The 14,337-nt window shown below is 33.3% G+C and overlaps 1 protein-coding gene across 4 annotated transcripts in view; it reads left to right on the top strand.

Annotated features, from left to right (window-relative positions):
* Positions 1 to 14,337, top strand: part of GRIK2 (glutamate ionotropic receptor kainate type subunit 2) — a 354,898-nt gene that overhangs the window by 210,783 nt on the left and 129,778 nt on the right. For all 4 annotated transcript variants that reach the window (XM_058021141.1, XM_058021139.1, XM_058021140.1 and 1 more), the window contains one exon: positions 11,928 to 12,151. In XM_058021141.1, coding sequence (XP_057877124.1) covers positions 11,928 to 12,151 — 224 coding nt within the window. The remainder of the gene's footprint in view (positions 1 to 11,927; positions 12,152 to 14,337) is intronic.

Raw genomic sequence — 14,337 nt, 5'->3', positions numbered from 1 at the left:
ATATTGCATGTGACATATAGTTTAAGCATGCAAGTTATATTCCAATATAGCTAGCACAGACAGATAGAATGAAAATATATTTTTATTTTTAGAAAATTTGACATCCTACTTTACAGATCCAAAAGTACTTAAAAATGTTCTTAACATTGGGTTCCAAAACAGGAAAAAAATAATGTTTTATACTCTGACAGGGCTATAAATGAAAAATCCACTGGGAAATAATTTATTATTACATATACATGATTAAAAATAACTATTTTTGAGGGATTCTTTGAATGATTCTTCTGCAGCACAAAGCTTAGGCATTAAAAATACATTTCAGGCCTTACAGATCTTTTTAAATTCATAAATAATTACAGAAAAGGTCAAATTTTTAGATCATGATCTTTGATAATATGTGAGGATTAAATTGGAATTTTCTTTGTCTTTAAGAATAGGATAGAATTTCAACTTAGAGGAATTTTACAGATGAACATTTAGAAAAAACTTTCGAGTTAACTTTAGACATAACATTTTTTGCTTCACTATATTTTGAATTTTTCATAATCAATATCAATTTTTCAAAATAAATACACATCAAATGCATTTTAAAAAATAATAGTAATTGATTTTTATTATTTTAATAACAGAATAGATGTCTATATAACTGGTTTTAAATATTTTTAGTGATTTTTCCTCCAATAACCTGTTGGTTTCTTTCTCTTATTTTAAATTAAGATCTTTATGATCTTGAACACCTCTAGCCAAACTCTTTGTGTTATTGTGTAGAAGCCAAAAAAACCCTTCTAATAACTGATTCTGTAGATGTTTGGTTCCTTCCTTTTTGAGCCAGTGAAATTTTACTTTCTTCCACCTTGTTTTTTCCACATTCTACCGTTTCAAATGTCATTTTGTCATATTGTTTGGACTCTACCTCTTTCCTTCATACTTATAGGGAACCCTACCATATAGAGACTCAAGGAAAGGCTATGGAAAGGAAAGGCTATGGAACATGTCTTCCCTCTGTTCTTGTAATTTTCATGCAAAAGGTCTGACAGTTGAGATTTTCAGTACAATGGAGGATAATTTAGCCATGGCTCGTTTATTAGTGAAAATCTCAGAAGACTTGGTGGCAAAAGGCAATTAGAGAATCTTAAGGGGAAGGAAGTGGTGGAAGGAAGGAAGTGGCGAAAGGAAGGAAGTGGCGGAAGGAAGGAAGTGGCGGAAGGAAGTGGCGGAAGGAAGGAAGGAAGTGAGTGTCAGAAGGAAGGAAGGAAGGAAGTGTCGGAAGGAAGGAAGTGTCGGAAGGAAGGAAGGAAGGAAGGAAGGAAGGAAGGAAGGAAGGAAGGAAGGAAGGAAGGAAGGAAGGAAGGAAGGAAGGAAGGAAGGAAGGAAGGAAGGAAGGAAGGAAGGAAGGAAGGAAGGAAGGAAGTGTCGGAAGGAAGGAAGGAAGTGTCGGAAGGAAGGAAGTGTCGGAAGGAAGTGTCGGAAGGAAGTGTCGGAAGGAAGGAAGGAAGTGTCGGAAGGAAGTGTCGGAAGGAAGTGTCGGAAGGAAGTGTCAGAAGGAAGGAAGGAAGTGTCGGAAGGAAGTGTCGGAAGGAAGTGTCGGAAGGAAGTGTCGGAAGGAAGTGTCGGAAGGAAGGAAGGAAGTGTCGGAAGGAAGGAAGGAAGGAAGGAAGGAAGGAAGGAAGGAAGGAAGGAAGGAAGGAAGGAAGGAAGGAAGGAAGGAAGGAAGGAAGGAAGGAAGGAAGGAAGGAAGGAAGGACAATATTTCTCTTTTCATCATTATTAAATTGACTCAGCAGTAACATTGGTTGACATCACTGCTCTTTAAAGCACCATGTCACCTTCATGGATTCCCCATTTTATTAGTGGAACTAGAATCTGCAACTGCATCTCAGGTGTCATATGATGAAAATTTCACTCTTGCTAAAGGTTTTCTATATATAAAAAATTTTATCTCTGATGCTTTGAGGGGTAATAGACCATAAATAACATAGTGTTTTGGCAAGTCTGCAGTTCAGCTATTGATGCTTGAACCAGCAACTCTGGTAGATATACATAGATGGTAAGCTGACTACTGATTTCCACTAACCCTGTTTTACTGTTGTTTTTCCAGTATCCCAGCATTTTATTTTATTTTTACTACTTCTCCTAAAAAAATAAGACACAATTCACTTTTTCCTGTTCTCTCTGTAAAAAAAAAAAAAAAAAAAAAGTATAACAAAATAAATGCTGTTGTTTTGTTTCAGTTTTATTTCCTTTCTTGGTTTGTATTTTCAGCTTTTTCATGTTTTATTTATAAATTATCTCTTTCCCCATTTTTCTTTTTAGCTATTTGAAAGCCATCTCTTATGAGTGCATTTTTATCCTTGGTATTTATTTATTTACCTTGCAGATTAAGCATTACTATTCTATGCTAAAGGTCTCTTCTCTGAATTTCCAGTAATCATTATTAGATACATTTATTAAGCTATGTTGGATGTCCAGCACAACTATCTCTTTAAATAAAAATATTAATCTGCATTATTCAATATTTAAAAGTATATTCCAACTTCTTCCAGTTATTCTGTATTATGATATAGCACCCATGACTATTTAACTGTTAAGTGCCTGTAACTTACCTTTCATATGTGTATTTGCTGGTTTAAGTATTCATATTGGCTTCCAGTTTTTGTTGTTTGTGTGTTTTCTTTCCTCATTAAAGTAGCATTTAATTTCTGTGTGAAACATGTGCTGGGGTCATAGGATAATTTCTTATGATAATTTGTAATATGCCAGAAAATATCACTTGTCCTTTTAGTGCTTTTCAGTCTAATTGCTAATTCATTAATCCACAACTTCAAGTGCTCTGACCTTTTATTTCCAAAGTAATTTGTCTCAAGTTGAATAAGCATCAGTTTGTCCCTGACAAGCAACTAGTCATATCTCATCTGTTGCTTGAGATCCTGTTTTTCACGTAAAGTGATCTGTATATATTCATAGACTCACAAAACCCCTCTTCAAATATTTTTCATGTCTGAATTTGTCAATGTAATACACTCAGATATGAAATACTATGCACCTTCTGTTTCTTTTTTTTTATTTGTTTGTTTTAAGTAAAAGATCAAAAAGATGGTCTTCTACATGACAGTACAATCTCATTTCAAACCAAGAGCTAAACATCCATCTCTATGCTCACAGGTTGACAGTTTTCATGGCTATTTTGTCACTCTCTAATAAAGGTTATATATGATATTCCATGGAAAATTGTCCAAACAGACCCTAACTCAGCAAAAGGTATGCAGAAAGTAAACTTTAGGTAGAGATGCATAAATCCACAAAAAATTCCAGGGAAATGGAAAAAAATAAAAGTCAGTAATCTAATATGCCAGAGAAATACTTATCCAAAAGTTCAGACCAAGTTTGCAAAACTGTGTATTAATTCAGTAAGGACCATATATCTGCATATACGAATTCCCTATTACATTGTTACTGATTTCAAGTACAGGACAGATGAAGATGCACTTTCCAATATAACAGCAGTTTTAAGTGAGCAATTTGTTTTCCAAACAACAAAGAATTTCCAGACAGTCTGCACTTAGTAAAGCAAGGCCCAGCAAAATTTCTAATAATGTAGTAAGGCATAGAGAATAACAAAATATTAAAGTTTTTCCTAAGGGGTTATAAATGTTAATTCATTACTTTTGAACTAATTGTGTTCTATGCTTCCTAAAGAAACTGGATGAAAATTTTAAACTACATTATCAGTGATTTGACACCAAAAGTGGCAGGAGGGTCTTCAAAATGCTCTGAGATATATGGATTTTTTTTCTGGAGATCTGTACTCCAGGGGTAGTTTATTTGAAATTTCTTGACACTAAGAGTAAGTGAATATTGTTTTCTTATTTGTTGAGCTGCAGTATGACTATGTATTGTTCTTTTACAGTTAGGGTGTTATGGACATCCCTTGCTAATGCACTTGGGTTTATATAGTGATTAGTTTTCAATTACAGAGAAATATTGTACAGCAAATAGTTGTAATTAACTTTCACCATGCTGCCAGCAAAGTGAATCGTAGCCAATCAAGGAAGTGGCATTAAGTTTTCAAATGAAACTCCAAACAATAATACTTTAGCTCAAGCATCATCTAGGCTTACAGTTATGATTAGGAATTGATTGGATCCAGAGTTAGGGCTGTATTCATAGAAGTATTACATTTTTCATATCTTCATACCTTTATCTGATCTTTTACTTTTGTTGCTATAATGATAGTGAAGAATAGTAGAAAATAACATTGGGATTTTTGTTTCTATGTGTATGCCTGCTGAAGTAAAGTACATGAGAAAAATAGAATTCTCTAATAGCAGAGGTAATTTCCAATGTGGCTTATCCCTTTTATTAGGGATTATTAATAATGCTGCAATTTATCTTTTATCATCTCCAAGGAATTTCAACATATCTCATGAAAGATAGGGAGGAGGGGCTGTGGAAACATTGAGTATGTCAATTTTCATGGAAACACCATTTTGGTAAAAGAGTTTCAGGATGTGCTTGTGGGAGATGTGTCTCTGGGAATGATGACTGACACACGTCATCCATACTGTTTGGGGAACTGGAAAGTATCAAGTCTGATCTGTTATTCTCAGGGCAACAGGATTTCTCCAGGAAAGAGCAAAGATGTTTTTGTGGCTGCTTTTCTTAACTGAACAGTCTTTTCTTTGTTATTACACTTTACCAATAATATAAGTGTAGATCTTCCCATAGGTTTGAAATTATGCTTTTACAATTTGAAATTATGAAAATTTACAATATTTCACTAGACTTTTTGAGGGCCAGAAGGATTGCTTTCAACCTAGATTGAAGGTCATAAGACATGGGAGTGACAGGGCTGAATTCTGCGTATGATATTGAAATAGCTCAATTATTTTTCTATCCAGAAAAACAAAGTTTAATTAGAGAGTTCCTGCTGGTTTAGTACTATCATCCTCAGGGCACTGAAAATAATTCAGTTGTTTAAAAAAATTATATAAATAACAATACAAAAATTATACAAATAGAGTTAAAAAAACACCAGTGGGTGCAGCCTTACACAAGTCCAAAATACATGAAATGAAATTGATTATGTGTGTCTTAGGAAGAAAATCATGTTAATTCTATTTTTTATTTGACTTCTGTTTCTAAATGGACCTTTTCTGTTATTGTTCATAATAATGATCAATTTTAGTTAAGTCTAAGACCTTGGAATCCAATGATTAACTGAGAATTCCAGGAGGTTGATTTTGTTCATGTTAAGAAGTTTTAATCCATTATTTAATTAAACTGATGAAATTATAGCTTTCAAAAATTGTTAATTGAGTATTGTTAATCAATAAGAAGTGGCACATTCTGCAGTGATCTACTTCCATCCAAATGATATGCAAAAATGTTATTTGATTCCATTGTGAAAAATTGCAGACGACAATGTAATACAGAAAAATGGGATTAAGTCAAATTTGATACAAGTCAAAATTTATTGTGTGATTAAATGAGTTCACCAAAACAATTTTATAAAACCCCATCCATTTGAGAACAGAAATCATGTCAAAATTAAAAGATCTAGGAATTTTTCTGCCTTGAGTGCAGTAACTGAAATTCTAGGTGACAGCTGATTAGCAACTGGGAAAAAACCTGACACTTCCAGGAAGTTGCACTAAATCTGGAAAGTATAACAATAAAAATGTTTTCTAGAAAAAAGGAATCAACATTACCTGTGTACTTTGTCTCAAGAAGGTTTGTATCAGCATGATGTCTAGTAATTTTAATGTTTGCTAAACATCTCTAGTACAAAAATACATCAGAAAGAGCGTGTAAAACAGTAAAGAAGAACTCTAACATTTTATTGTAACTATTCTCATTTTATTTTATTTTCTTAATGGAGGAGTCTCCCTTTCCTGAATTCTGAGCCACAGTATCACACAGTCTTGTAAATTTCTTCGACAATTTCTTCTTCCTGGGGGTATGTGAATCCTGCTCTTCTAACAATTAGAATAAACCTTTGTACAAAACTCCTGAAATTAAGTAATAAAAACTTTTATTTTACTTTTGAAATGAATAGTCACCCATGTTCCTGCTACATATAGTTTCATGGTCTACTGCCTCTAGTTCTTTTACAGAGAATTTGCTTACCTGTTGACTAGACTGAAGTTGGCTCAAAATAGTTTAGTGAAAGTGTATTATTAATCAACAGGCAGAAACTATATATGTTTTTATTGAGTATTCTTATTACATCTATTCAGCTATTAAATATTATCCATACTGGCATAGGCAAATGACAATTGACTAGCACAACACTGAATAAGAGGAAATAATGTAAATTATCTAATTAGAGACCTCCTGCTGGTTTAGTACAATCATTTTTGTTAACTAAACATTCATGTAATAACAAAGGAGCAAACATAAAACAATACCAAAAGGCAGTTCTAGGTAACAGTATGTTGATCAAAACATATGCTTTATCCTGTTTAAGTCACTGAAGGAAGGATTCTCTGCATTCCATACATTCCATTTTTGTCTAGTTGAATTAATATCAAAAGCTGTTTTAATGGTAGTGGACAGAATGTAAATTTCCTCTACAAAATTTTTTTCCTTTAAAAAAGAAAAATCTACCTCTAAGTAAATGATCCTGTTGATTTCTAGACCAGGATCCTCTCTAAAAGGAGAGTAGATGAAAAAACCATTAGTTGCCACTGCTATTCAAGACTTTGCCAAGAAAAGAATTAACCCTGCTGACACAAGAGGTTCTAAAGAAATGAAATTGCTGTGCAATATTACTGTCAATGAAATGAATTTGATTAAACCACCTGTCTTCCAGTGACTTCTTGTTGGTTGCTGAACAAGTACTGGGAAGCATCTCAGCAGTTACAAACATATGTATTAGGTGAGCCAGTATCTACTGAAACTGACTTCATATTTCTCTTTTTTATGTTAAAGTACTTTATTATGTTAATAAAGTAGCAAGTGCTACTGTTCAATCTATGAGATATTATTAGCAATTAAGTTTAAATTATACCTATCAGGATACCAAAAATAAGAAGTTATGACAAATTCAGCTATCAAATCTGGATTTTTTTTTTTTTATCTTATGGTACGTTACTCAAATTTGGCAAAGGTAATAATTTCTAGTAGCAGCTTTCCAGGACGTGTGAGGAGGTTATCAAGAAGCTCCATCTGGGCTTTTCACAGAGGAGCCTGGCAGGAAGACCAAAGGCAACAAGCATAAACTGGAAGCCTCCAAAGGTGGAAATTGCATAAGCTCTCTAAGCAGCCTGCTCCACTGCTTGTCTGTAGAAACTTTTTCACTCTGTGGATAGACAAGCAGTGGACCAGCTTATCTAAAAATGTCATATAGTCACCTTCCTTGGAGTTTTTCAACACGGACTGGGTAAAGTGCAAAAGAAAACTGTCTCATCCATGTAGATGTTTTGAACAGAAAATTGCACTAGACACCTCCTGATCTCTCCCCACTTGAATTGTACTATGATCCTGTAAAAGGCAGTAGAGAAACAATTTCTGCCAAAGTAATTTAAGTGGCTAGTTATAATAAAAATAGCGATAAAGCCCTAATAAGTTCCTAGTGGTTTCAAAGGAAATGAAGATCTTGTGATAAGACTAAAAATTTCTTGTGGGGTATAAAATTTTCTATAATGTAGCAGCATGAACAAGGCAGTTTAGGATAGACTGTAAGCTTAGAGCAAATTACAGATCTTATCTTTTCAAATCAGTGGCAGAGAAATGCACTTCTGTGAACAAGAATAATGCATAAGGTCTCCGTGCATTAGGAGTGTGTTAGACAGGTTTAAAGAATTGAAGCTGTGTTTTAACCTTCCTCTTTTATCTTGAGGATGCATTTTCTCCAAAGGGAATGTAGCTGAAATTCAACTCAGGTTAACAGTCTCAAAAATTTGACCTGAAGAAATTTACATGTTGACTTAGGGTTTTAGGTTGAGGAAACATAGTAGATTAAACAAAAGCTGTATGAAGTTTTTCTTTTAAAAAAAGGCAAATTCCTTTATTTTCAAGAGTAATTGCAGGTAATAAGTGCATTGCTGCCTGTAGAGAAGTAAAATTGCCTAAATGTCTTTTCAGTGTATGTGTAGTTTTGTGCATATTATACAATTACAATATGATTGTACTGATTAACTGAATAAACAACTGAGAATCAATAGTGTATGATTCCCTTTGCATTTTTAGTATAAACAATAATGGTTGCTAAATCAATGAAAAATGTTAGGAGCAAAATTCTTACCAGAAGACTCCATTCACATTGTCTGAAATACTCAGATAATTTGGTGATATTGTATAATTGTAGTGTCCAATTAAAAATAGCTATTAGCCATTTTATTGTTTCTGTGTCTAGATTGTATTTAAATTCTTCATTCTTTTGAACAAAATAGGTGAGACAAAAACTTTTCATAAAATTATCAACAATAGAAAATTCAACTGGTGTTTGTTTTACCTTTCCCTGATGTAATTAGTAGAAGCTATGAAATCCTTTAAAGATTCTATTTCCCCCAAAATTATTGTGATTGTTTCTCCAGGTTTTAAAGAGTTAATTTTCAAAGAAAAAGCACCAATTTCTGCAAATACCAAATTTCTGTGCATGCTGTGGCCATACACTACTCAGTATTAAAGTGTAGATTTCTTGCTGAAATTAGCTGTATCTGCAAGCATAGATTGAATTCAGTATGATTTTAAAATCTCTCATTTTAGAGGTTATCTGCCAAATTTAAGCTGTACAAATGAAGAAAAATGTACTCCCTTTTTCTCTTTGAATACTACTTGATATAAAATAATCACTGAACAAACTGCTTGGAAGTAAAATGTAAGGGAAGAAGCAAAGGAGGATGACTTCAGCCTACCTTGAACACTTCTGTATCAGAAATAAATCAGGGGTACCTTGAGATGTTGGTGAATGAGTATCCTACAACTGCACATGGTAGCAAGACAGGGAAGCTTTATACATGTGTGAATGTTTATCCCTTGTCTCCACCTTGGTCAGGTAGGTGTTATGGTCAGGGTTATTCCTACCTGTGTCATGGATGAGCTTGTGGTGCTTTCAAGGGATGCTTTACTGCCCTACCTTTATGATCAAGGGGGTGCTTCATTGCTCAGCTGGTTTGGTCCAGGTTTATCAGGAGCTCCTGAGCTCCTGAGGAATGGTGTGGGACAGGCAGGGAGAGGATGCACAACTACAGCTTATCATCCGCAGTTCAGTGCTCTAGCATATCATAGACAGGCTGTACAATTCCTCCATTTTGCTCAGGACCATGCCTTGCATTGGAATGTCCTTGTCAGACTGTTTCTAATCACTATTGAAACCATTAGTTGCAGATTTTTTCTTTGTGGCAACTAGCTTACCTCACCAGTCCTTGGATGCTGTTATAAAAATTTTTGTCATCTCAAGAAATAGTTAAGTGCTATTGTGGATTGTGTTTTCAGATAGATATACTTTTTATTAATTTAAAGATTAGAAGCATGTATACCTTCATTACAAAAAACGGAATAATTTATCACTACCAAGTGAGAAAAATATTCTTTGTAATAGAACATATCAAAAAGCCCGGTTAGGATACACTAATTTGTTAATGTTATTAAATGTCGACTGATAAAATACTAATTTTACACTATTCCTCCCCTATTTGTGGCTAGAAGTAAACTAAAGATGATTCTCTTCCTTCTATACCTTCATTATAGCTGAGCATAGGAGAAACTGGTACTGCACTTCTAGAAACTTGGCCCCTGCTTCCCCTGCTTTCTCATATTTACAAATAGTGCTCTTTTCAGAATGAAAGAATTTCCAGAAGAATTAACGATTTGAGATAAATGAGATTAACAAAAGTTGCGTATGGTGGCATTACATTTTCAAGTTCATAATTTCCTCAGTTATTAAAGACTCCAAATTTTGTTTTGTTTTGTTTTTGTTTTTTTTTTTTTTTTTTTTTTTTTTTGTTAGATGCTTAATTTTTCTTATGTTGATATTCTAGTTCAAACAGAGTTACTCACCTATGAAGAGACTCTTAAGATGTCAAGTTATGTACATCAATTTTATATCTGTCCCCCCAGGTTCAGGAATCTGTTCTATTCTGTCATATGTGACATATTATTTCTTGATCAGTTATTCTTCTAATTTCATCTGCAACTTGGCTCCACTAGAGATAGTTGCAACCTATATTCATTTGCATATGTTCTTGTTTCCATCTAATGGTTAAAGGTTGGATTTTCCATGGTATTCATTAAAATAAATTATTTGTTATTCATTAAGGTTCTGTTAATATAATAAGACCAAAATTCACATCTACCAATAGCCTTCCAAAAGATCTAATTTATCTGTCTTGGGGAAGCTGCCTCTTCTAACAGTTTCTAGTCAGTTGCCTTCAGACTCTTTGGTTAAGGTCTGCTACTTTCCTCACAAACTAATATTGGGTTGTTATGTTTTTTAAACTTCTTCGTGTTGACCTATAACTTTTAATTCAAATTAGTTTTAGTTTCTTACTTTACCATTTTCTTTCTACATCAGCTGGAATATCATCAATAATATGCAATCTATAAAAAGTCATCCACTGTGGAATTAAGCCTTGCTGTTTTGATTAATATCTATAAGTTCTTAATACCAATGGAAATGAAATGCATGTAATTTTTTTGACCAGTAAACCCTTACCAAATAAAATAACAGTGTCAACAAAGTTTCATATTGCAACTGACTTCAGTAGATCTAATTATATAAATGTTCATAACAAGAATAGACCATAGAAGAACTTTGTGTTAGATAAGAAGAAAAAAATAAAAAGGAACGCTGAAATGCTACCCTGCATGGAAGTTTGAGTGTTACACAATATACACAATATCAAATGAGCAAAAAGTACATAAGTGTGTGAATTTATTTTATTTGGAATCATATCTCTGTATCTTAAAGCAGGCATTCTGAAAATGGTATCATTTGGAGCTATGCTACTTGGATTTATTTCATAGGTAACAGTACTCCATGGTAGCTATACCATTTCTGTCATTACATACCTATATTTTGGTATAGTTTATGAAGAATTCTTATTTTACAGCTTTCCAGGTCTCGCACTATAAACTTTCTCGCTCTGAACTTTCCTCTTTCTTATGTGTGTATGCACAAACACATACACATTCATACATACACAGGAGTATTTCTAGTGTTGACAGAGATTAAGAAGTAGATTTTGTAGATTTTTGGTCACTCTGGTTTCCATTAAGTTTTGATTAAAAGAATAGCATAGGCTATTTATTAATCTCCTATGAATTATTCTTGTAATAACTAAAACTAAATGTTAATTGACAAAATGCATTCAATTGATGAATTCATTTTAAGTAGTCCAACTAATTAATAACTATCTGTAAGTTTTGCAGTGATTCCCTCAAGTGAGTAAGGACAGTTGTACTTTGTTAGAACATCCTCAGCAACCTTGCAGGTGTAGCACTTCCAATTCTAAACTGATCTTCATTTTGTACCATTTTTATCCTAAAATATGAAGAACTGCTTCCTGGTCCTTTCCCTGCACTCATACTAGTATATTCACCTCTGCTTCACAAATGTATTTGCTTCTAAAGAACACAGTGAGGGAGTGACAAAGAGAAGACATATGTTGAAATGCACAAAAAATAAAGTTTTAAAGTATATGATAATAGATGTTCATGTTTTCTGCAAGATGCAGTATTCTTCTTCATTTGTATCTCTGTACTAGTGTTTTTAATTTTTTCTAAATGCTATGTCAGTTTTGCAAAGAGGAAATAGAATAAATCTGTTTCCTTAGTTATAGAGAGAAGAATTTTAAATTTCAGGCAACCTAGTACAAGAACAAACATCCTCAAACAAAGTTTGTATTTTGCATTATCTTAATGTCTGCTTCAGCCTGTTGCTTCTGACTTATGGCCTTTTTCTCTTTTTGTATTTCTGTCAACAGAAAGCTGACCTTGCAGTTGCACCATTGGCAATTACCTATGTTCGTGAGAAGGTCATCGACTTTTCCAAGCCCTTTATGACTCTTGGAATAAGTATTTTGTACCGCAAGCCCAATGGTACAAACCCGGGCGTCTTCTCCTTCCTGAATCCTCTCTCCCCTGATATCTGGATGTATATTCTGCTGGCTTACTTGGGTGTCAGTTGTGTGCTCTTTGTCATAGCCAGGTAACATGTCAACTTTTGTGATTTTTTTGGCAATTGTTACCATTTTTTTCTTACTAATAATTGTCAAAAGTCACAAAACTTTTCTTACTTTCATATCTTATATTTAAACTTCATGATTTACAGAAGGATAATGATGAGGATTCTCACTATTAATAGTCTCCACTGCCATACTAAGTCTCCAGTTTGTTACTGGACTTTTTCCCTAAGTCTTGAGTTTGCTAGTTAGATTCCTTCTTTTATTTACAAATATAGAGACACTAGAAAGTTTTTAAAATAGCTTTTCCCAATAAGTCTGCATTTAGAAACCCAGGGTTTGCATGTTTTATTTTGTTACTCTGATTTGTTTTTATGCTGTGGTGCTCAATCTCAATTTGAGTACTTAGCTGCCCATGTTAATACTAGATGTCCAATCTGGGCCTCTACCGGTTGTAGGTTTGTGTAGATTAGTATCTTTGAGGTAGGATAACAATATTTATTTTTTAATTTTGTGCTAGTTGAAATTCCTGAGATACTTCACAGAATTTAAAGTCTCTGAGTGCAATGTTTTTGGAAGCTTAGTTGAGCTTTTAGAATTAAGGAACTTGATACCTCAATTGTTAAATTATAAATTGACTTTATATATATATAGCTCACTTTTTTATCAGTTTTTTTTTCAACCCAAATGAGCAGAAAAACATCTTTTGTCAAAAAATCCCAATATGTTTACCATTTCCTTCTTAACACACTAGGGCTGAGTTCAGATGCTCACATAAATACAAACTTACATATAGCTTTGGCGTTTGTCATAACAGCAGAAAAAACTCAGAGCAGTGTATGAAATCTTTTTTGCCCTTGTAGTCACTTGCAATTTTTTAAATCAAATGCATGTGAACTATATTGGCTTTTATCTCTTTAATAAGATGGAGTCTTTTTGTTTGAGTTGATAATGAAATCTCACTTCAGTCCTGAGATTTCCTGTGATTTCATGCTGTGGTTCACAGTAGAAAATCTTCATATATTTCTTTTTCTATTGTGCTGTATTTAGTATCAGGATTCTCCATCTCTCTTTGATACTTCCTGTTTCATTTTGGAGAAGTTGTATCGTTCCTATATTAGGAAGGAGTAATATTTTTAGAAACCAGTTTAAAGGTAATTTAGCACCTGTAGATGAAGTACATTCAGTATTGAAGTAATATAGATGAAACTGAAACATATTTTGTAATGAAAGACTTTATTGTGTGCCATTTTGAAAAGTCTGCTTTAAAGAGCCAAACTTATCATGAAAGTTTCTTGAAAGACCCCTATTTTAGTGGACTATATAACCAGAGAGTGAGAGTACAATAGCGTCTGAGGTGTTCCTGCCATACAGATACCTCTGAAAGCACAGCCAAGCATAAATCACAACTGTTATCTTGTGAAATATGAAGCATAAAATATTTATGTATATGTCCAAAAGTTTTAACTCTACTGGTATCACTGAAGGACATATTCAGCATGATGCACAGGGCTTTTGACAGGTAGCTCCCACTCATGTTAGTAGGATTTGTATGGCTGAGTTCCTACTTATGCTTTGAGAATGTGCCTTGACATGTTTTTTAGGAAAGATAGATTTTCTTGAAGCTTTTTTTTTTCCTATTTTTTAAATTAAGCTATTTGGCCACTTGAGCTCACTAGCAGAACAGGAAGGAGTATTTATTTTTATATAGAAGCACCAGATATTAGAGCAATAAGCTGACATTTCTTTTCACTTCTCTGTTTTTGTGATGAGCACCATTAATTCCTTATGTAATTAGAAGCATTATCTTAATTGCAAAGCAATACAGAATATATTTTATAATGAGCAAAGAAGTTCTATTTCTGTAGAATTGTATAAGATATCTTTTTTACACATAAATTTATACCAGCCTTCATATCTAGAGATTTTCAATATTTCTTAAATGGTACAATCAAATATTGATAACACATTTAGAAATAAAAGATGTAGGGTTATGTAAGACAATCTACAGATTTTATTCATAGTGTAGAATGACTTAGTAGTAAGGATAACATTTTCTAACATTATTGCTCGTAAAAGGAAACAGGTCTAAATTGAAAATGGAATTTCCTGCTGAATACTAAGCAGAAACCGCGAAGAACATTATTCAAAAGATAAAGACCTGGTTGAAAATAAAATTCAAAAATTTTATCTGTCATGTAAAGAGAGATAC

Source organism: Melospiza georgiana, chromosome 3 (assembly GCF_028018845.1).
Source record: "Melospiza georgiana isolate bMelGeo1 chromosome 3, bMelGeo1.pri, whole genome shotgun sequence".
NCBI classification, from domain to species: Eukaryota; Metazoa; Chordata; class Aves; order Passeriformes; family Passerellidae; genus Melospiza; species Melospiza georgiana.
The sequence above is the reverse complement of the archived record's forward strand: the minus strand, read 5'-3'. Positions and strand labels throughout refer to the sequence as shown.